The 21,701-nt window shown below is 41.3% G+C and overlaps 1 protein-coding gene and 1 non-coding gene across 2 annotated transcripts; both read left to right on the top strand.

The window, feature by feature from the left end:
• Positions 1-1,239: 1,239 nt before the first annotated feature.
• On the top strand, positions 1,240-12,887 carry EIF4G2 (eukaryotic translation initiation factor 4 gamma 2). Its single transcript, XM_072619437.1, has 22 exons — positions 1,240-1,337; positions 2,640-2,704; positions 3,204-3,269; positions 3,921-4,061; positions 4,637-4,739; positions 5,423-5,560; positions 5,664-5,730; positions 5,837-5,988; positions 6,256-6,366; positions 6,571-6,654; positions 6,745-6,843; positions 7,131-7,272; positions 7,356-7,516; positions 7,901-8,014; positions 8,528-8,653; positions 8,877-8,981; positions 9,077-9,292; positions 9,397-9,655; positions 10,222-10,426; positions 10,569-10,780; positions 10,893-11,014; positions 12,052-12,887. The coding sequence occupies exons 8-22, from the start codon at positions 5,905-5,907 to the stop codon at positions 12,115-12,117; spliced, it is 2,106 nt and encodes a 701-aa protein (XP_072475538.1). The 5' UTR covers positions 1,240-1,337; positions 2,640-2,704; positions 3,204-3,269; positions 3,921-4,061; positions 4,637-4,739; positions 5,423-5,560; positions 5,664-5,730; positions 5,837-5,904; the 3' UTR covers positions 12,118-12,887.
• Positions 8,064-8,208, top strand: LOC140512970 (small nucleolar RNA SNORD97). Its single transcript, XR_011970017.1, has one exon. It is a non-coding gene; the product is annotated as a small nucleolar RNA SNORD97 (small nucleolar RNA).
• Positions 12,888-21,701: the final 8,814 nt, after the last annotated feature.

Consider the following 21,701-nt stretch of genomic DNA (forward strand, 5'->3'; position numbering starts at 1 on the left):
TACAAGAGAAATGCTTTGCATTTTACTCCAAATTCTCCCTTTTCCTCAACACAAGTGGGGCTCTCCCCATTAGAAACCACAAGTCCGGGAATTGCTTTGGCTGCAGTGGTCAAGGTTAATACGGTTCAAACGAGCTCCATTCCACAGGAACAGTCCGGAGGGTGGACACGGGGGATCCACACAAAAGATCTAAGGATGCTCAAAGTGGCCTCAGCGCCTCTCGGGCTGGGACCCCTGCCCTGGATTCCGTGGTCTATTATCGGCCTCCAGGGCCCCAGAACAGCCCCCTCTCCAGGCCGGGCTGGGCTGCTTTCGACACCGCGGAGCTGCAGGCCTTTCACTCCTTCCATTTCTGGAGAGGTCACCGGGGACAGGAGGGGGGCGCGGGTCCCGCTTCTGGCCCCTCGTGCCGGGGGAGCCCCGGGCCCTCGGCCCTCTCCGTCACTGGCCGCGAGGGGGGCCGCGGCTGCCGGACCACCCCGGACCTCCCCGCCCCGGGGGTCCCGCGCGCGCCGCCGACCCAGGGGCCAGGGGCTCCCTCCGGGGGTTCCCCAGCACGCGGCCGCGCCGCACCGGGCCCCCATCCCCGGGCTGCAGAAGCCGGGCCGCGCTCGGCGCTCCCGGGGCCCTGCGCCTCCAGACCCGCGGCCAGGAGCGGGGAGGAGGGGGCGACCCGTCCTCGGGCCCCCCCAGGGAGGGAGCCTTCGCCGTCGTCCTCGTCCCCGCTCCGGCCCCACGGAAAAGCGAGCGGTTGTGTAATCCGGCTGGGCCCCGGGAACAATGAGGCGGCGGAGGAGGAGCAGGGGCAGGCCGCCTCCATCGGCTTCTCCGAATGTACGCAAACCTCCCCGCCCCCGCCCCGCCGCCTCCGCCCGGGCCGGGCTCACCAGCTCCCTTACGCCACTCGCTCGGCCTACAAGGCTTGGAGAATAGGGCTTGGCGCACTGCGGCTGTGCTGCGCCTCAACCCAGCTTGGTGCCTTGGCCCCGCCCCGGGGCCCGCCGCCCATTGGCGGTGCGGGGCACATCGGCCGCTGATTGGGCGGCGGGCGGGCCGTTCGGGGCGGCTCCGGTGGGTTCGGCTGCCCCGGAGTGATAAGTTCGGCTGCAGACCAGCCGCCGCGCCAGCAGCGAGTTGGAGCTCTATGGAGGTGGCGGTGGGTACCGGGTGGTGGCTGCAGCAGCGACGCCCCTGAGCTGAGACCTTCACCCCGTCCCGGCTCCTTCCCCCTTCCCTCCCCCTTTTTTGTTTTCCGTTCCCCTCCCCCTCCCCCCCGTCCCCGACGACCGGATCCTGAGGAGGCAGCTGCGGCGGCGGCTGCTGAGGCCTCGGTGAAGGTGAGGAGACGAGCGGGGCCGCGGCGGCCGCCGTGGAGCGGCGCGCTCTAAGATGGCCGCCGTCCTCTGGCTCCTTCTCGAGCGGCACAAAATGGCGGCGGCGGGCGGAGGCGGCCATGGCGGCGGCCGGGCCGGGGGCCGACCTCCCGCCGCGGGGGCTTCTTTGCCGCCGAGCGCCCGCGGGAAGGCCCCGGGAAGGAGGCCGGCCCGGCGGGGCTGAGCCGGACCGCGGGGCGGCCGCTGGCCGGAGGCGCCGGCCCAGGGCGGGGAGGGAGGAAGGGAGGGCGGCCCGAGGCCGGCCGGGGCGGCGGGAGCGCTGGCGGAGGCCTCGCGTCTCCCTTTCGCATTGCGGCGGCGGCTGCGGCCCGGGGCGGGGCCGGTCTGCGGACGGGCGGGCGGGCGAGCGGGCGAGCGGCGCCGGCCCGGCGGCCCAGCCTGGCTCCGGGGTCGAGCTCGGGGCCGGTTACCGGCTCGGCCGTTCGAAAGGCGCGTGCGCGCGGCCGGCCGGGCGGGGAGAGGCCGGGCTCGAGGCCGCCGAGCAGCACAGGAGTCCTTGGTGCCGGCCCGGGCGGGGAGGAGGTGCGGGCCCCCGAGCCCGCCGCCGGCGGAATTGGGGAGGGGGTGGGGAGGGCCGAGGCCGAGGCCGAGACCTTCCTGTCCGGAGAACAAAGAGCGGCCGGGCCGTGGGCGCTGCCCGGGGCCTGGACCGGGCCGAGGGAGGGAAACAAAAGCCGGGCCCCTGGGACCCCTGGTCCTTTGTTCGGAGGGGCCGGGCCGGGGCCGCTCGGTCACCTCCCCCTCCCCCTAGTGATTAATTGGGTTGCCGGGGGGAGGGGGGCCCATCGATCGGTCCCGGTCGGTCCAGCCCGCGGGGGACTGAGTCCCGGAGCGGGGCGGGCACCAGAACCGAGGGTGGTGGTTGTTAACCCTGGTGTAAGGACGCTGGTCAGCTGGTCACTCCCCAGCCTCTTTGAGAACCAAGGTATCTGGACGGCTGCGCTGGCCACCCCGAGATGGGCCGGGTGGGGGTGTTCCCCCTCCCCCGGGTGGTTTGGACACACTTGTTTTCCGTCCGAGGAGATCTGCATTGCAGTGAGCCCCGAGCAGCCGCCGCCCTGGCATCTGGAGGAGTCCTAGTTGGACCGGGAAGCGTTCTGGAGATGGGGGGAGTGCTGTGCGCTGCTGACAGCGGCTCCAGTCCTGATCGTCTTCTCTCCCTTTAAATTTTTCCTTAGGTTTTCACTTCTCCCCCCCTCCCCCCACCCCTCCCCACCCCCATCCATTAATATTATTCTTTTGAAGACTCTTCGTTGTCAAGCCGCCAAAGTGGAGAGTGCGATTGCAGAAGGGGGTGCTTCTCGTTTCAGGTAAGTGATCCTGCGTGGTGTTAACTGACAAAGTAAAACTGGGGCGCAGTATCCAGTCATAGCGCTTAAGGTCCGGCTAATATTGGGGTGAACTCAGCGAGTTAATGCCAGAATTCGACTTACTGGAAAGACTCCTTCAAAGGTCTTCATTGGCCCCTCTTTAAATACTCTTTTCTTCACCTTGCTCAATGGTTAACTAGTTGCTGTATAATTAGAGAAACTACTGGTGAACCAGCTTCAAAAGCAGGCTGTGTGCTGTCTTTTACTTTAAACTGGCTAAGTAGGGATACAAAGTAATCAAAGAACTTAGGAGGAATTTCTCTAAATACATTTTACTTATAAATGTGTAGATTTGTAAGTGTATAAATTACAAGTAAATTTTCTAGACTGATAAGAGTATCACTGGCCCTTAAAGTGCTTTCCTAAAGGTAGCCTATTCATACTTAAAAATCTGAGGGGTCATATCATGTAAAAAGGTGTTTTGTCTGTTTGAAAATAGTGCTTCTTCGGGCGGAGGAGGAAGTAGGGGTGCACCTCAGCACTATCCCAAGACTGCCGGCAACAGGTATCTTGATTTACATATCTCTGAAATTGTGAAATACTGGCCTTCCATCTTAAAAGATCTTTGTGTCTTCTGTTGCAGTATTTACTTTTTTCTTTTCCTTCCTCACAATGGTCATAATTGATGATATAATCTTAGTTATTAGGAATTCAAAACAAATAATGCTGTACTAATGTTTATAGGGCAAAATTTGCTTAAAGGCCATAAATCCTTCACTAGTGTGCATTACTTTGACTCCTTGTTTCTTTTCCTACCTTTTGTATTTCTTGGGAAAGGATTAGTCTTCAAAATTCCTATAGTATTTGCTAGTTTTTACTATTCATTTTGTTCTCTTCCTTAGAGTCATAAAGTCTTAGACCTAAGAAAGAGTGGTGATTTAGACTGAGACCCAGAGAGATTTGGTTTGAGGAACCCACTTAGGAATTCTCCTAGAGTGGTGTTTACAAATATACATTCATCTGTGTGTGAGGAAGCATGTGTATGTCCACAGACGTATACACACTCTATATGCAGAGAGTTGGGGAGGGCTGAATGGGTCCCCTTTTCTCTCCCCAGAAGATTTTGAGCTACTGAATTTAGTGTGTTTAGGTATTCTCTTTGTGGAAGCTATTCATAATCCTGGCTTTTACTCTTCTCCTTTCCACTTTTAATCAGCGAGTTCCTGGGGAAAACCCCAGGGCAAAACGCTCAGAAATGGATCCCTGCACGAAGCACTAGACGAGATGACAACTCCGCAGCAAACAACTCCGCAAACGAAAAAGAACGACATGACGCAATCTTCAGGAAAGTAAGAGGGTAAGGAAAGGACTTTTTTTTTTTTTTGTCTGTCAACAAAAATGGCTTGTAGACCATATACATTGTGTTGCTGGAGTGGCAGTTAGTAATATATAGCAAAAGGAGAAAAAAGAGTAATAGTGGTCCCGTTAGCTTTTAAAATGTTGAGTGCGTTTATGCTGATGAGCCAGTACATAAATACTTGGTAATAAGGGATGTGGTAAATACCCCCTGAATGTAGATTAGATTCACTAGATTTAGAAATATGTTAACTTCCTGAATTCCCAGTGGGTCTGTCTTTTTTTTTGTTCATAAGCCTCTATACTCCCACCTCTAAGACTTTTCAGGCAGTAAGGATTCTGTACATGTATACGTAAAGCTTAGTTATAAAATGTCACTGTTTGATCTAAAATTTACAATAAAGACCCAACAATCTTGGTAGTTTTGAGTTGTGCATGAAAAATTTTTGCTAGATAAGAAAATATAGCTACTTCTTACAGGCTCATAACATAAACTAAGGAAAACATACAGAAAATATTCTGGTATTTGGACTAATGCCAAGAAGAAACATTTAATGTTTGTTTGTTTTTCCCCAGCATACTAAATAAGCTTACTCCTGAAAAGTTTGACAAGCTATGCCTTGAGCTCCTCAATGTGGGTGTAGAGTCTAAACTCATCTTAAAAGGGGTCATACTGCTGGTAAGTTAAAACTATGGGTGTAAAAACTTTTTTCCTTCCTCTCTTAAATTATCTAATATCTTAAATTTTAATGAATTTTTTATTTTATTCTTAAAACACCTGAATTTAGGTCAATAATGTTTTTAATTTGTAATGATAGGAGTAGTCTTGAAAATAACTAGATTAAATACTTAAAATTGTGTGACTTGCAAAATGCTCCAAACCTTCAATAACTTGAATTTGTAGAGAAGGGGCAGGGAAGCAGCAAGAGAGACTCTTCCATCAATGAGTACAGGGTTCAGAGGCTAAAGGGTACAGCAGAGGGCATATTCTGGAACATTTGAAGAGGGAGTAAACAGGTACTATTGGAATGCAGGAAGGAAAATTTCATGAAGGAGGTGACTCCTGAGCTTTGGGTCCCTGAAGTTTTAACAAGTACCTACATCTTTTCCCCGCTACTAGTTGTGTGAAGAGACAGGTATCCATAGCAGCCAAGGCAGGTGGTGTCTTTTCCAGTCAAATAGGTAGTAATTTCTTTCAAAAACACTTGGTGTAGTTATACAAATGGAAGATACAGTCTACGGTGATTAGGAGAATTCTTGAGGATCTTTTCTTTTTTAATCCCCATTTTTTTGTTGAGCTGTATAATAAAGTACAATATCAAACAAATAACCTTTATTAAAGGAATAAACTTCTACTTGTAGATTGTGGACAAAGCCCTTGAAGAGCCAAAGTATAGCTCACTGTATGCTCAACTATGTCTGCGACTGGCAGAAGATGCACCAAACTTTGATGGCCCAGCAGCTGAGGGTCAACCAGGACAGAAGCAAAGCACAGTAAGGGTTTGTTCATTTTTCTTTCTTTTCTGCTTGCCAAATAGTTTGCACATTTATATTTGCTACTCGTTTGCTTTTGGAATATTTCATTAGTGTCTCTTTTCAATAGACATTCAGACGCCTCCTAATTTCCAAACTACAAGATGAATTTGAAAACCGAACCAGAAATGTTGATAGTAAGATTTATTATTTTTTCTCTTCCCTGGCCTGTATCCCTTTATATCCCCTAGTAGCTTTTGTTAATAAACTTGAGCACTGAAGCATGGTTTTGGTACTTTCTAGTCTATGACAAACGTGACAACCCCCTCCTTCCTGAGGAGGAGGAACAGAGAGCCATTGCTAAGATCAAGATGTTGGGGAACATCAAATTCATTGGAGAACTTGGCAAGCTTGATCTTATTCATGAATCTATCCTTCATAAGTGCATCAAAACAGTAAGTATTTAGTGGGGGTTTTTCTCCTTTGAAAGCTTAAATTAATGATGTAACCTTAAATAGAGGAGAGGGAACCATTTTAGTACCCTGTACCACTTGGTGTGAGATAAGCTACTAAAATATTTTTAGCTAACCACTATACCAGTGTGGCTGTTTTTGGAAGCTGGAAATGCCCTCATTGTATTTTTCGCAGTATATGGAGCTGGTATTGTGTTAATGATGGCTAAAAGAAATTTAACCCATTCTCTTGTTTTTGGTACATTACAGCTTTTGGAAAAGAAGAAGAGAGTACAACTCAAAGATATGGGAGAGGATTTGGAGTGCCTCTGTCAGATAATGAGGACCGTGGGGCCTAGGTTAGACCATGAAAGAGCCAAGGTATTATCATTCAGTCTTACAGCATTCTTCTCTTTTATCCTTTGTATAAAACAGATCATTGGTTATGATGACATAGGCCATTCCAGTATATTTAAACAATGACTTTGGTTATAATTTTTAGTATGAATTTGTATGTGTCTATATCACGTGCTGTTTTATCTTAAATTGTATCCTACTTATTATATTTTTGTCTCTTTTGTGCAGTCCTTAATGGATCAGTATTTTGCCCGAATGTGTTCCTTAATGCTAAGTAAGGAATTGCCAGCAAGGATTCGTTTCCTGCTGCAGGTAAGAGTGTGTCTATAAATAACTCCGTTACTCTGATTTTTATTCTTGCCAAATAAAAATGTTGTAAAATAACTTTTTTATTTTTTTAAGGATACTGTGGAGTTGCGAGAACACAATTGGGTTCCTCGCAAAGCTTTTCTTGACAATGGACCAAAGACGATCAATCAAATCCGTCAAGATGCAGTAAAAGTAAGGGATGATTTTTTTTGTAATGTTTGAGACATAGTGGGGACTTAACAACTCTATAAATATAGAGCATTTCATGATTTAGTGTTTGGTAATGAGTTTAGTGCATTGAACGTCATTTTGTATTTTCTCATTTCTTATATTAAGGATGAACAGAGCAGAGAATAATGACAGATATTAACTCAGACTTAAAGAAATTCGTGGTCATACTGGCTTTAACTGTTTTTGGCTTCTGTAATTGCACAAATGGTCATTATAGTCCAATCAAAACCTTTTTTGTTGTTTTGAAGGATCTAGGAGTTTTTATTCCTGCTCCTATGGCTCAAGGGATGAGAAGTGACTTTTTCCTGGAGGGACCGTTTATGCCACCCAGGATGAAACTCGACAGGGACCCACTTGGAGGACTTGCTGATATGTTTGGACAAATGCCAGGTAACTGAAACAAGTGAAAAAGTTAATTTAACAGTAGAAAAGTTTTTAGAAATGTATAATCCTTATTGTTAATGTTTTTTAAGGTAGCGGAATTGGTACTGGTCCAGGAGTTATTCAGGATAGATTTTCACCCACCATGGGACGTCATCGATCAAATCAACTCTTCAATGGCCATGGGGGTCATATCATGCCTCCTACACAATCCCAGTTTGGAGAGATGGGAGGCAAGTTTATGAAAAGCCAGGTAAGAAAGCATTTTAAAGTATTTCACATGAAGTTAGAATACAAATTTCCTTTAAAACAAACCGTACTGCATCTACTGTATGAGAAACATCTGAAAAAACTTAAATTTCTAATAAAAATTGGGAAAATGCCCAAACCTCTTAAAACTAGTGAAACTGTTACCTTTTCACTTAGATTGTGCCAATTAGTAGATCTGGGAACAGCTGGTTTCATTTTTAAGTACCAGTTAGGCTAGATGGTACTTTTTTTTTTTTATTCTCCATCATTCACTTTCTTTGGGCATATCCAGCTAGGCTTTCTTCATGACTTGACTGTTCTCTGATTCTTTATTACCATAATTTGTGGACTCCTTTATCTAGACTTTATTTCTTTCCTTCTGAAATAGGGGCTAAGCCAGCTCTACCATAACCAGAGTCAGGGACTCTTATCCCAGCTGCAAGGACAGTCGAAGGATATGCCACCTCGGTTTTCTAAGAAAGGACAGCTTAATGCAGATGAGGTACTTTACCTGTGTTACTCATAACCATAGTTTGTGGATTCAAAATATATTGCCCAATGATTATAGAAAGACGCGTTATTATGAGGACTTAATGCTGGAGTTCTTTACCTCTTTTTTTCTATACTTTTCTTTTCTCCTCTTCTTTCTTTGGATGTCCAGCGTCCTATGAACAAGATTATGAGATATGAGGGCAACTCTACCTTTATTTCCTTAACTATTAGTGGAAGGGAAATATTAGATATGGTATATATTGTTCTTGTAGGTAAGCTGTCTTTTAACCTAGGCCTAGCTGAACTGAGGAGATAATGTATTATAGTTGTGACCCTTAGAAAAGAATACATAATAGATTTATTTATAAATGTCAGTCCCACCTTTTAAGTTTGCATGCTAGTAAACTTAAAACACTAGATTCTGCTATACCTGATGTGGGGAACAGAAGTAACTGAAAAGATTTCTAGGTGATTTTTCTTAAAGTCTAATGATGTTGTAAGGATAATTCGTATTTCATTACAGATTAGTCTGAGGCCTGCTCAATCTTTCCTAATGAATAAAAATCAAGTGCCAAAGCTTCAGCCCCAGATAACTATGATTCCTCCCAGTGCACAACCACCACGCACTCAAACACCACCTCTGGGACAGGTAAGGAACTGACTTAGGAGTTCCTGTCTGTGATTACTTTGGGACCTCCTGTCTGCTCCTCTTCTGCCATACTTCCCTATTGTGTTACTTTAGAGAGCAAATGCCCGTTCTTTTAGTGATAGAGTCATGAGGACTAACTTCTCAACAAGAACATAGGACTAAACAAAAGATCACTGTATAGAACATGATGTTGTTTTAAAGATTATTTCATTGCTATTTTTAGACTCCTCAGCTTGGCCTCAAAACTAATCCACCACTTATTCAAGAAAAGCCTGCCAAGATCAGTAAAAAGCCTCCACCATCAAAAGAAGAACTACTCAAACTAACTGTGAGTTATCCTTAAATTAGTTCTGGAAATCTTCCTTATGTTATGGCACACATCTAGGAAAGGCACTCAAGTACTGGCTCTTTTCTCCCTTACAGGAAGCTGTGGTGACAGAGTATCTGAATAGTGGGAATGCAAATGATGCTGTCAATGGGGTACGGGAAATGAGGGCCCCCAAACACTTTCTCCCAGAGATGTTAAGCAAAGTAATCATCCAATCACTAGACAGGACTGATGAAGACAAAGAAAAAGCAAGTGCTTTGATCAGTTTACTGAAACAGGAAGGAATAGCCACTAGTGACAACTTTATGCAGGTATGAGAACGTTGCTTCTTCTGTTGAAATAACCTAACTGCCTGATCATCTTAAACTATTGAACTGAAGCTCATGGGAGTTTTTCGGGTTTTTTTTTCCACCAGGCTTTCCAGAACGTATTGGATCAGTGCCCAAAACTCGAGGTAGACATCCCTTTGGTGAAATCCTATTTAGCGCAGTTTGCAGCCCGGGCTATCATTTCAGAGTTGGTGAGCATTTCAGAGCTAGCTCAACCACTGGAAAGCGGCACCCACTTCCCTCTCTTCTTACTTTGCCTTCAACAATTGGCTAAGTTACAAGATCGTGAATGGTTAACAGAGCTTTTCCAGCAAAGCAAAGTCAATATGCAGAAAATGCTTCCAGGTAAGAAGGCATTGGTTTTGCTTTTATTGAGTCAGTTCTTTTTATGTAGGGATTGGAAAGCAGTTACATTTTATCTTCAGGTCCTCAAGAGGCAATTGTAGCACAGTTGCTAAATAGGTAGAGAGCTGGCCTCAACCTCTCTGTTGACCCTGAGCAGTCACTTAGCCTCTTCATGCTCTAGGAAATTTTCTAAGACATTTGCAGAGAAGGAGCTTGGGCTTTACTGGTAAAAGGAAGTTTCCTTAGCTGGGAGTTGCCATATATCAGGGAAATCACCTTCTCTGGTCCCTAGCTCTATTGAACAAACCATTGAAGTGCCTATTACCTATGATACATTGTACTTGTTATAAATAAAAATGGTCCAAGTATGTTGTCAGTTAATTACCTTTTTTTTCCTTCCATAAATTGCAGTTCGCAAAAAGGTCAAGAAATAAATACTAGTCTATTTGCTGTGAAGTTACTGCTCTTGGGGTGCAATGTTTGTGTTTCTGTAGTTAAACCTTACTTAATGTTTGAAATTAGTAAACTTTATACTCAGTGGGACTTGACCTTTTTTTTACTTGCAGAAATCGATCAGAATAAGGATCGAATGTTGGAGATATTGGAGGGAAAGGGACTTAGTTTCTTGTTCCCACTTCTCAAATTGGAGAAGGAACTGTTGAAGCAAATAAAGTTGGATCCATCCCCTCAAACCATATATAAATGGATTAAAGACAACATTTCTCCCAAACTTCATGTAGACAAGGGATTTGTGAACATTTTAATGACTAGGTAAGGTGTTCTAAATTAACTTTAAACTCAAGCTGAGAAAATTGAAGGCATGTGATCATAGGAATGTTTCTAACCTCTTGAAAGTTAACTGAAAACCAGTAGCTTTCAGGTCTGATTTGTTTTGTTTTGTTTTTTTGTCTAGCTTCTTGCAGTATATCTCTAGTGAAGTAAGCCCACCCAATGAGGAAACAGATTCTTCATCTGCTCCTTCCAAAGAGCAGTTGGAGCAGGAAAAACAGCTGCTTCTCTCTTTCAAGCCAGTAATGCAGAAGTTCCTTCATGATCATGTCGACCTACAAGTTAGTGCCCTGTACGCTCTTCAGGTGCACTGCTACAATAACAACTTTCCAAAAGGTAAGACAGTATTTCACTTAGTAGAGGCCCATGTGTGTTTTAATACCATAAATCTTGGTGGCTTAGTTCTTAAACAGTACTTGATAATGGTGGGTTTTGATTTTCCTTGTAGGCATGTTACTGCGCTTCTTTGTTCATTTCTATGATATGGAAATAATTGAAGAGGAAGCTTTCCTGGCATGGAAAGAGGATATAACACAAGAGTTTCCAGGGAAGGGCAAGGCTTTATTCCAGGTAAATTTGCACTTAAACTGATAATATTATCTGACCTAAATTTATACATGAGCTTTTAAAAACTAAGTATTGTATTAAATGGTTCTTGTACGTCATACTGTTTATCTACATCTGTTCAGCATCACTGGTGCTAGATTCATCAGTGTCTTTTAAGATAATTAGGGGTTAGGGGAATACAGCAAAGTAAACTCATTGAGAATAAGACCTTGGCACCATTCTTTAAAATAAAAAGTGGCTCACAGAGAAGAATAGGGTTTGGAAATTTGCCACCCATAGTATGAAAAGAATTACTTAGCAGATTTGTCCACCTAGCCTACCACTAATTTGCATTAGAAATAGGCTTTCAGGTGAAGCCACCTGCAGGTTGGGAAATTCTCCCTACACAGCTCAACTTGGGTTTTAGCACATATTTGTTCATTGATTTACTCGCAAGTGACATAATAGGAAACAGAATCATTAGAACTTGGGAACTAAATATTGTTCATTAATATTCCCTTGCATATAAATGAAGAATTAAAGTTGAAGTGTAAGTGACTTGTCTAAAGGAATTCAGCCTGCTTTAGGGATTCAACCTAGTTTTTAAAAGACCAGGCTTAATGTTCTTTCCCATACGCCATAGAAACTAACCTTAGAGTTTAATATAGTCATAAGCAGATCCAAAGAAAATGTCTTTTTTTCCTCAGACTGATTAGAGCATCACAGTAACTTCTTGCCAGCTGAGCAACAGGTCTCTTTAATAATTACATTTGAGATGACTTAATTTATAAAATGGTCTAGGGTTTAGACGAAACCTGGTTTCTAATCCCAGGTGTTCTTACCTAAGGTAACAATTCCATCTGGGCCTAATTGTGGGTCTTTGGCATAGGTCATCCAAGGTTTCCTTGGAGTCTGATACTCATGGATGTGGTTCTGGGAAAATAAAATTCATCCCACCCAACAGTAAAAGTGAAATAGGGTTTTGTATTGATGGAGATCTATTCCAGAAAAGCAAGATTACTTGGTTCAGAATATTAAAGACTGTTCATCTAATTTTACAGGTCAACCAATGGCTCACCTGGCTGGAAACTGCTGAAGAAGAAGAATCAGAGGAAGAAGCTGACTAAAGACCAGCCAAAGCCTTAAAATTGTGCAAACATACTGTTGCTAGGATGTAACTGCGTTTGACCTAACCACTGCGAAAATTCATTCCGCTGTCATGTTTTCACAATATCTAAAGCAGAAGCATGTCAATAGGATGTTCTTCTGCCTAAGGTTTTTTGTAGTGTAACGTCTTAATCATAGTCTACCATCAAATATCTTAGAGTATCCTTAATGTTTAGATAGTGTATTAGCAGCATGCAATAATTACATCCTGAGTTCTCAAGCAGAGGCAGTCTGTTGCAAGGACCTTCTTGGCTGCCAGTTATCATAGGCTGTTTTAAGTTAGAAAACTGAATAGCAACACTGAATACTGTAGAGATGCACTTTGCTCAGTGTAATACTTGAGTCGTTGCAATATTTGATTATCCATTTGGTTGTTACAGAGGATTCTTAACTGTAATCGATGGTTGTTGCCGTAATAGTATATTGCCTGTATTTCTACCTCTAGTAATGGGCTTTATGTGCTAGATTTTAATATCCTTGAGCCTGGGCAAGTGCATAAGTCTTTTTAAAAGAAACATGGTTTACTTGCACAAAACTGATCAGTTTTGAGAGATCGTTAATGCCCTTGAAGAGAAGTGGTTTTTTGTGGGTGTGAAACAAAAAAAATGGTGAGAATTTGAATTGGTCCCTCTTATTATAGTATTGAAATTAAGTCTACTTAATTTATCAAGTCATGTTCATGCCCTGATTTTATATACTTGTATCTATCAATAAACATTGTGATACTTGAGGGGGATGTGTATGTGTATATTTTGAATTTCTCTTAAATTACTCTGGAGAATTGTAATATGCCTCAATCTGAGGACGATCTTCAAATATTTTAGAGAATGACCTCTTGAATCTTAAGATCCTGGGTCCTAGTCCTAGTAAGTGGTCTTTCCACTTCATTCCATTCCAGATGGCCACTCTTCTGCCTCCATCATTTTGTTGACAAGCAGATATATTGATATCTCTAGGAAATCTTCTTGAAATTGTTTTAAAAGTTTTCTGTGCATTCAAGGTAGTAGTACGTTGACCTCCAGTTTTGGCTTTGTCCAGCAATAACAGGTTACTGTTGTACTTTAAAGACTGAATTACTCTTAAATGAAGTTATTTAGTTCATCAGGCAGAGAATGGAGTGGAGTGTATCATAGGATCAAAGGTTTGATGGGTAGTGTGGCAGTACAGTAGTGTGTCTTCCAGATGTTTGCAGGGGCTAACACACTGGTGGTGAACTTATAAAGTAATTTGGATACTGAATGAGGTTCAGACTTGTCTCTGGTCTTATCAGTTGCACATAGGTGTTGGCCAAAGTGATCACCATTTAATTCTGACTCATCCTTGGAGTAGGAGTTAGAAAGCTGCAAATGCAAATCTCTATTTTTGGCCTGAGATAATGGGAAGAATGGAAGGACTTGAGATGAAGAAATTGTGAGAGTGACTAGGAGAGCTTTGGATTTAGAGAGGAAAATTTTGGCAAGACTTCTAATTGTGGACATAAATAATCCCGAATACTTTTGTAGCAATGATTCTGGAAAATCTGTTTTTCTGATTTCAATAAATGTTATCTATGGAAGGATAATTGAGGAAGCTTGATAAGACATTAAAAGTTGTGGCCAGTGAGGTTGGAAACAAATGAAACTGCATAGACCCACAGTTTACCTGAGGCCCCAACAATAATGAGAATCCCCAAAAAGTTTGTTGAATCTCTGCATAGGGGTGATGTTACTTGGCCATTGTGGAAATACAACCTGTATCCAATATACAGGCTCTTGGAAAATAAACAAGTTTGACCCTTTGCTGCTTATTCTTGGTTTTCTCACCCTGCCACTTGGCTTTTTTTAAGAAGGTAAAAAGACGAGAGGCGCCTGATAAGAAATGAGAGAAGTGACCATCAAGCACTTAAAACTAAGAAATGAATAATATCTCTCCACCTCGGATGAGATGGACAGTGAAAGTCAGTGAAAAACGGAACTGCTGAGCCAGCTGTTGAGTTGACAATAGTGAGATCAAAAATCACTGGGGCAGCTAGAGAGGTTGGGGAGAGAAGGATATAAATTGTGTTAGAAAGGGAGTTTTATGTTTTTACAGAGGGTATGGGGGAAAGAGAAAGATTGGGAATACATAAAATATGCCATGTTTTAACATAAACTAACCCTAACTCCCCCCAGGAGACCATTTAGATCAGGAATTCTTAAAGTCCCTCTCAAAAATGCATAAAATACAGGATTACAAGAAAATTGTTGGAAAAGTTCTCAAATTATAAGCACCCCCAGATTAAGAGTCCTGATCCAGACAGTTTTGACAGTAATTTGTTAAGAGACAAAGATTAAAAAAGGAGGAGGGGGGGTCACTAAGCTTTTATCGTTGCTTTCAAAGGCAAGAGATTCAGAAGAGGCAAATTTAGTTAAGTTCATGAGTGACATTTGGATCTCAGGCCTACAGCTTAAAGGACCAGCTAGGATTGGAAAGGGTGGTAAATTATTGGCTCCGAATCTTAAGAGGAGGGAAATTATCAATGAATGGCCCTCCAAGCTACAGTAATGAATTACTTGAGACAAACCTTAAATCTAGGTCCTTAAACTGCAATCATTGCATAAAATTTGGCTTTGACTTTCTAAGATGAATTGTTCAATTCGTTATTACACTACAACACTTTGACTATAACATGTACTTGATGAACTTGTTAATAACCTACAGATTTTCAATGGGGTCTAAAATGATTTTCCGGGCTGCCAATGCATGTTTATTTCCATCTCTTGAATCTGCATGATGTGAGGTCATGCTTTAGTATTTCATTTCTACTTAAGAATTTATATAATTCTGGAGCAATTTTGCTTCTTAAACTATCAGTGTGAAATCAAGAGCTCATACTCTCAATGGAGAAAAGACTTCTAGGCCCACTAGATGAGGTGTTTTTTTGATATATGCATGAGATAACACCTTGTAAAAGGAACAGGAAACAGACCAAAGATGACAGTCTTTTTTTCCCTACCAAAGCAAATGGTTAGTTTTAAAATAAAAAATCCTCCAAACACTTTTGGGGGGTGGATTTAACAGTAATGTGTCACTGTTCTTCTAACTTCAAGAACCCTGTAGACCAATAACACCCCCTCTAGCTACCTACTCCCTCTGAAGGTTTTGAAGAATTGAGATGTTTCGCAATAATGCGTCACTTGGTGTCTTTCATTTTCACCACATTTACAACTGAGCCTTTTTCATTGTAGACCAGAACCATCTTAATTTGGCCACACCAATAACCACTGCAGTATCTCTTACAGTCAGAGCTACAAGCTTTTTGCTTTTCCTTGGAGTAGTATCTGATGTTTAAAAACAAAAGCACAGTGAAATATACATGCATATATGGCATGAAATCTGCCACTCAACTGACAACTTATGAAAAGTGGGAAAATTGGTTCACTTTGGTTTCATCTAGTCGTGATCAGACATTGTCAGCCTAGAGTCATTGCTGTCATAAAATGAAGTCATATCAACATTGTTGCTTGGCCCACATAATTTGTACACTACTCTAGCAAGTAGAGTAAAGTACAAAGAGTAGTCCTCAAGTTCACAAGACAAAATTCAAGGAAGGAACCAGTAATAATAAAACCTATGGCTGGGAAACTACATACTCCTTCCCTTCCTACCCACCCAGTGCTATTTCTTTTGAATAACACTAAATGAACCTAGTAGTGAGAAAATCAAGTACCAGAAACCTAGATCACCAACAAACACATTAGCAAGGTTTAGAAATGTACTACCAGTCTTTCTCACTTAGCTCAAGAATCCTTAGAGGGACCCTAAATCCAGAAACCCTGAGACAGACAAACTGGGGTCAGTGGGGTCACAGGTAACCCTGGGAGGCTCTGGATAGATCTACTGAGCATGAGCGATGTGAATCCAGCAGAGCCTGAGGCATGCACAAAGCCCATGGCTATAAGAGTCCAGCTCAAGAAGAAGCCTCTGAGATTTTTAGTCAGGATTCTAGAGGGTAAGTCCCCAAGCCCAGCTGTAAGAGAAATGCCCTAGGCAAAAAAATCCACCTCAGTCCCTAAAGCTTATAGCAGGAGCCCAGCACTGAAATAGCCACAGAGCAGGGAGGAAGCACTCCAGAGAGAGAGGAGTTCATAAGTAAGAGAAGATCACAGAAAGTAAAAATGAACAATGTTGATTATATAAAAATTAAAAATGGTTTGTGCAAGGAAATCTAATGTGTTTTAGAAATGAGAGAAACAGATGATTGGGGGAAAAAATCTTTGTCTTATATTTTTCTGATAAGGGTCTTATTTTCAGGCTATGTAAAGAAGTGATTCAAATTAATGAGATTAAGAGCCATTCCCCACTAGATAGTTAAAATATATGAAGAGAAAGTTTTCAAAGGAAGAAAGCTAAACTATCAATTGCCATATGAAAAAATACTCCTAATCAGTAACAGTTCAGAAAAATATAAATTAAAGCAATTTTAAGGTTCTGCTTCATGCCCCTCAGATTGACAAAGATGACAAAAGAGGAAAATGACAGATATTGGAGAGGGCAAGTAGATTCTTGCACTACTGATGGAGCTATGAATGAGTTCAGCCATTCTAAAGGGCAATTTGGAACTATGGTCCAAAAGTTACTAAAAAGTACATAGACCCTTTAACCCAGATATGCCACTTATGTATCGGTTATACCACTACCGGAGTGTACGGGATATCTAGGAGGACTAGCACCTCTAGTTTGGGAATTTGCTGAGCCATTGTAAGAGCTGTTTATTCACCTTTGGTGTCCACTTCTCACCCAACTCTAACCTGTGGCTCCATTGTAGCATGCACAATGGCCACACCCCAGTAAACTCTTAGGAGATTGGCTATACCAGGTTGAGGATAACCAAAAGGCCTCAAATCTATCAGTGAGTTAGGGGATGTCTATCCCTGGCATGTGAGAACTTCCCCTGGGAGGAATGGGTAGATAAGAATAATTTTTTTCCAATGATGATGAAAGAAAGGGCTCAGAGTTTGGTCAGATGTCAAAGACACCAAAGTCATCCACTGTATTCTGAGCCATTGCCAGTCATGTTGACTTTTGTCTTGCCATTGGGCTTTGATGACTCTGGAAGAGAGAAGGAGGTTGATCATTGTACAATTCTCAGTTATCACTGTACAATGCATCACTTAACTCCAATTCACACACAAATCAAGATGTTATCCCATAGTTTCACTGGTCCTCTTCAAAAATGAAGGATGAACAAAAACCACTAGTCATGATCTCAAACAAAGCAAAGCAGGAATAGACCTAATTAAAAGAAATAATCAGGAAAACTATTTTGCTTAAAGGAAGTAACATCAATGTTAAATAAATGTGCACCAAATAGGATAACATCCAAATTCTTAAAAGAAAAGTTAAATGAATTACAAGAGGAAATAGATAGAAAACTATAACATTGGAGAACCTCAATTTACTCCCCTCAGAACTAGATAAGTCTAACCACAAAATAACAAAGAAGTTAAGGAGATTAATGGAATTTTTAAAAAGTTAGATATGATAGCCTCTGGAGAAAGCTGAATGGAAAAGAAAGAAGCATACATTTTTTTTTCAACTATACATGGCATCTTCACAAAAACTGATTATCTATTAAATATAAAAACCTCACAAACAAATACAAAAAAGCGAGAATAACAAATGTACCTTTTTCAGACCATAACACAATAAAAGGCCTTGGAAGAATATATAAAAAATTAATCAGAAACTAAATAATTTAATCCTAAGGAATGAATGGGTCAAATAACAAACTTTAGAAATGCTGATTTCATTAAAGATAATGCCAACAATGAGACAACATACAAAAACTTGTGGGATTCAGCCAAAGCAGTACTTGGGGGAAAATTTTATCTCTAAACTTTCACATCAATAAAAGAGGGAAAGAGCAGATCAATAAATCAGGCATTCAACTAAAAAAAAAGTAGGATAACAAATTTAAAATCTCTAATTAAACATCAAAATAGAAATTCTGAAAAACCAAAGGAGAGACTGATAAAATTGAAAGTGGAAAAATCCTTTGAACTAATAAACAAAGCTAGGCAGTGGCTTTATGAAAATATAAGATAGATAAACCACTGGTTAATTTGATTTTTAAAAAAGAAAGAAGAAAACCAAATTACCAATATTAAGAATGAAAAGGATAAAAGTACAACCATGAAGATGAAGTTAGAGTAATTATTAGGAGATATTGTGCCCAATTACATGCTAATAAGACTAACAATATAAATTAAATAAATGTATGTTTACAAAAACATAAATTGCCAGGCTAACAGAAGAGGAAACAGAATACTTAAATATTCCTATTTTAGAAAAAGAAATAGAAGAAACCACAAATGGGCTCCCTAAGAAAAACTCCAGGACCTGACAGATTTACAAGTGAATTCAACCAAGCATTTAAAAAATGATTAATTCCAATACTATATAAACTATTGGAAAAAAATAAAGAATCTTACCAAATTCCTTCTATGACACAAATATGATTTTGATACCTAAACTAGGGAGAGTAAAAACAGAGAGAAAAAAACATAGGCTAAATTCTTTAATGAATATTGATGGAAAAATTTTAAGTAAATAGAAAGGAGATAACAATACATCACAAAGATCATCTCTTTGATAATGACAAGAAAAACAAAGGAATGAGAATAGAAAACAAAGAACAAGAAACAAAATTATCACTCTTTGCAGAAAATATGATGGTATACTTAGAGAACTGAATAGAATTAACTAAGTAAACTAGTCAAAACAATTAACAACTTTGTCAAAGTTGTAGGATACAAAAAATCTACACAAATCACCAATATTTCTATATATTAACAACAAAACCCAACAGGGAGCCATAGAAAGAAAAATTCCATTTAAAATAACTGCAGGGGGTGGAGCCCAGCACAGACTTGCTAGCACTCTTTCCCCAAGCCCAGCCAAATATCTGTAAAAAATGATTTTGAACAAATTCTGGAGCTGCAGAACCCACAGAATGAAGCGAATCTCCCGCCCAAGACACCCTGGGGAACTAAATCTTGGGCACCTGTGGCAGTTTCCAGACTTCATGACACCAAAATGCCAAGAACAAATTAAAAGGTCATTGGAAAAAACCTATGGGAACTGTGTGAGAGAGTAGAGTGGTCAGGCCCAAGCCTGAGGGCAGTGGAGGGGGTGAGGGGAGGAAGCCCATGGAAGAGGAGCCCACAGCAGAGGAGCCCATAGAAGCCACAGCAGGGCCAGAGGGAGAGGCAGAGGATGTTTCTAGAGCTCTAGGTTCACGGATTATGGAGGCATCAAGTAGCTGACAGTACAACCGCCACCTCCACTGGAAGCAGGGAACTACTTTGACAAACAGCTCAAAAATAAAGTAAATAGCTGGGGAAATGAGCAAAAACTGAAAAAATAATCAGACTATAGAATCTTACTTTTGTGAAAAGGAAGACTAAAGTATACAAATGGAAGACAATAAAGTCAAAGTTCCTCCATCCAAAGCCTCCAAGAAAATATGAATTGGTCTCAGGTCATGGAAGCTCTCAAAAAGGATTTTGAAAACCAAGTAAGAGAAGTGGAGCAAAAATTGGGAAGAGAAATGAGAATGATGCACGAGAGTCATGAAAAACAAGTCAACTTTTGCTAAAGGAGACCCAAAAAACTGAAAAAAATAACACTAAAAAACAGACTAACTCAAATGGCAAAAGAGATCTAAAAGCCAATGAAGAGGGGAATGCCCTAAAAAGCAGAATTGGCCAGATGGAAAAGGAGGTCTAAAAGCTCCCTGAAGAAAATAATTCCTTAAAGATTAGAATGGAGCAAAGAGAAGCTAATGATTTATGAGAAATCAAGAAATTATAAAACAAAGCCAAAGGAAAGAAAAAGTAGCAGACAATATGAAAAATCTCATTGAAAAAACAACGGACCTGGAATAGATCCAAGAGAGATAATTTTAAAATTATTGGACTACCTGAAAGCCATAATCAAAAAAAGAGCCTCGACATCATCTTTCAAGAAGATATTGTAGAACCAGAGGGTAAAATAGAAATGGAAAGAATTCACTGACCACCTCCTGAAAGAGACCCTAAACAGAAAACTCCTAGTTTTAATATTATAGTTTTATAGTAGTTTTAATATTGTAGCCAAATTCCAGAGTTCCCAGGTCAAGGAGAGAATATTGCAAGCAGCCAGAAAGAAACAATTTGAATACTGTGGAAATACAATCAGGAAAACACAAGACCTAGCAGGCTTCTACATTAAGGGATTGCAAGGCTTGGAATATGATATTCCAGAGGTCAAAGAAGCTAAGATTAAAACCAAGAATCACCTACCTAGCAAAACTGAGTATAATACTTCAGGGGAAAGAATGGTCATTGAATGAAATTGAGGACTTTCTGGAATTCTTGATGAAAAGACCAGAGCTGAATAGAAAATTTGACTCTCAAACACAAAAATCAAGAGAAGCATGAAAAAGTAAACAGGAAAGAGAAATCATAAGGGACTTGCCAAAGTTGAACTATTTACATTCCTACATAGAAAGATATTTGTAACTCTTGAGACTTTTCTCAGTATTAGGGTAGTTGGAGAGACTATATACATATAGACAGAAGGCACAGGGTGAGTTGAATAGGTAGGGATGATATCTCTAAAAAAAATAAAATTAAGGGATGAAAGAGGAATATATTGAGAGGAGAAAGGGAAAAATAGAATGGGGCAAATTATCTCACAGAAAAGAGGCAAGAAAAAGCTTTTTCAATGGAGGGAAGAGGAGGGAGGTGAGAGGGAAAGAGTGAACTTTACTCTCATCACATTTGGCTTAGGGGAGGAATAATATGCACACTCAATTTGGTATGAAAATCTATCTTACCCTACAGGAAAGTAGGGGGAAAGGAGATGAGCAGGGGGTGGGGGTATAATAGAAGGGAGGGCAAATGGGAAGAGGCAGTAATTAGAAGTAAACACTTGAGGAGGGATAAGGTCAAAAGAGAGAATAGAATAAATGGGGGACAGGACAGGATAGAGGGAAATATAGTTAAACTTTCATAATATGACTGCTATGGAAGTGTTTTGCATAACTACATATGTATAACCTGTATTGAATTGCTTGCCTTCTCAGGGGGGATGGGTGGGGAGGGAGGAAGGGAGAGAAGTTGGAACTCAAAGTTTTAGGAAAGAATTGTTTTTGCATGCAATTGGGAAATAAGATATACAGGCAATGGGGTATAGAAATCTATCTTGCCCTACAAGAAAATAGAGAGGATGGGGATAAGAGAAGGGAGGAGAGATTGGGAGAAGTGGTACTCAGAATCCACACTGGGTTGGGGGTGGGGAGAGATGGGGAGAAAATTTGGAATTCAAAATCTTATGGAAGTGTCTGTTGAAAACTAAAAATTAATTAACTAATTAAAATTAAAAAATAAAAAATAAAGCAACTGCAGACAATATATAATACTTGGTAATCTACCTGCCAAGACAAAACCCTAGAACTATTTTAACATCATTATGAAATACTTTTTACATAAATAAAAACAAATCTAAACAACAGGAGAAATATTAATTGTTCATGTGTAGA

This window comes from Notamacropus eugenii, chromosome 6 (assembly GCF_028372415.1).
Source record: "Notamacropus eugenii isolate mMacEug1 chromosome 6, mMacEug1.pri_v2, whole genome shotgun sequence".
NCBI lineage: Eukaryota > Metazoa > Chordata > Mammalia > Diprotodontia > Macropodidae > Notamacropus > Notamacropus eugenii.

What these genes read in the sequence shown, in the direction of transcription:
- EIF4G2 (XM_072619437.1), top strand. Translation starts at nt 5,905, where the DNA reads ATGTTGGGGAACATCAAATTCATTGGAGAACTTGGCAAGCTTGATCTT. An exon ending in TCCGTCAAGATGCAGTAAAA is followed by an intron (nt 6,844 to 7,130) that starts GTAAGGGATGAT and finishes GTTGTTTTGAAG; the next exon opens with GATCTAGGAGTTTTTATTCC. An exon ending in GACAGCTTAATGCAGATGAG is followed by an intron (nt 8,015 to 8,527) that starts GTACTTTACCTG and finishes ATTTCATTACAG; the next exon opens with ATTAGTCTGAGGCCTGCTCA.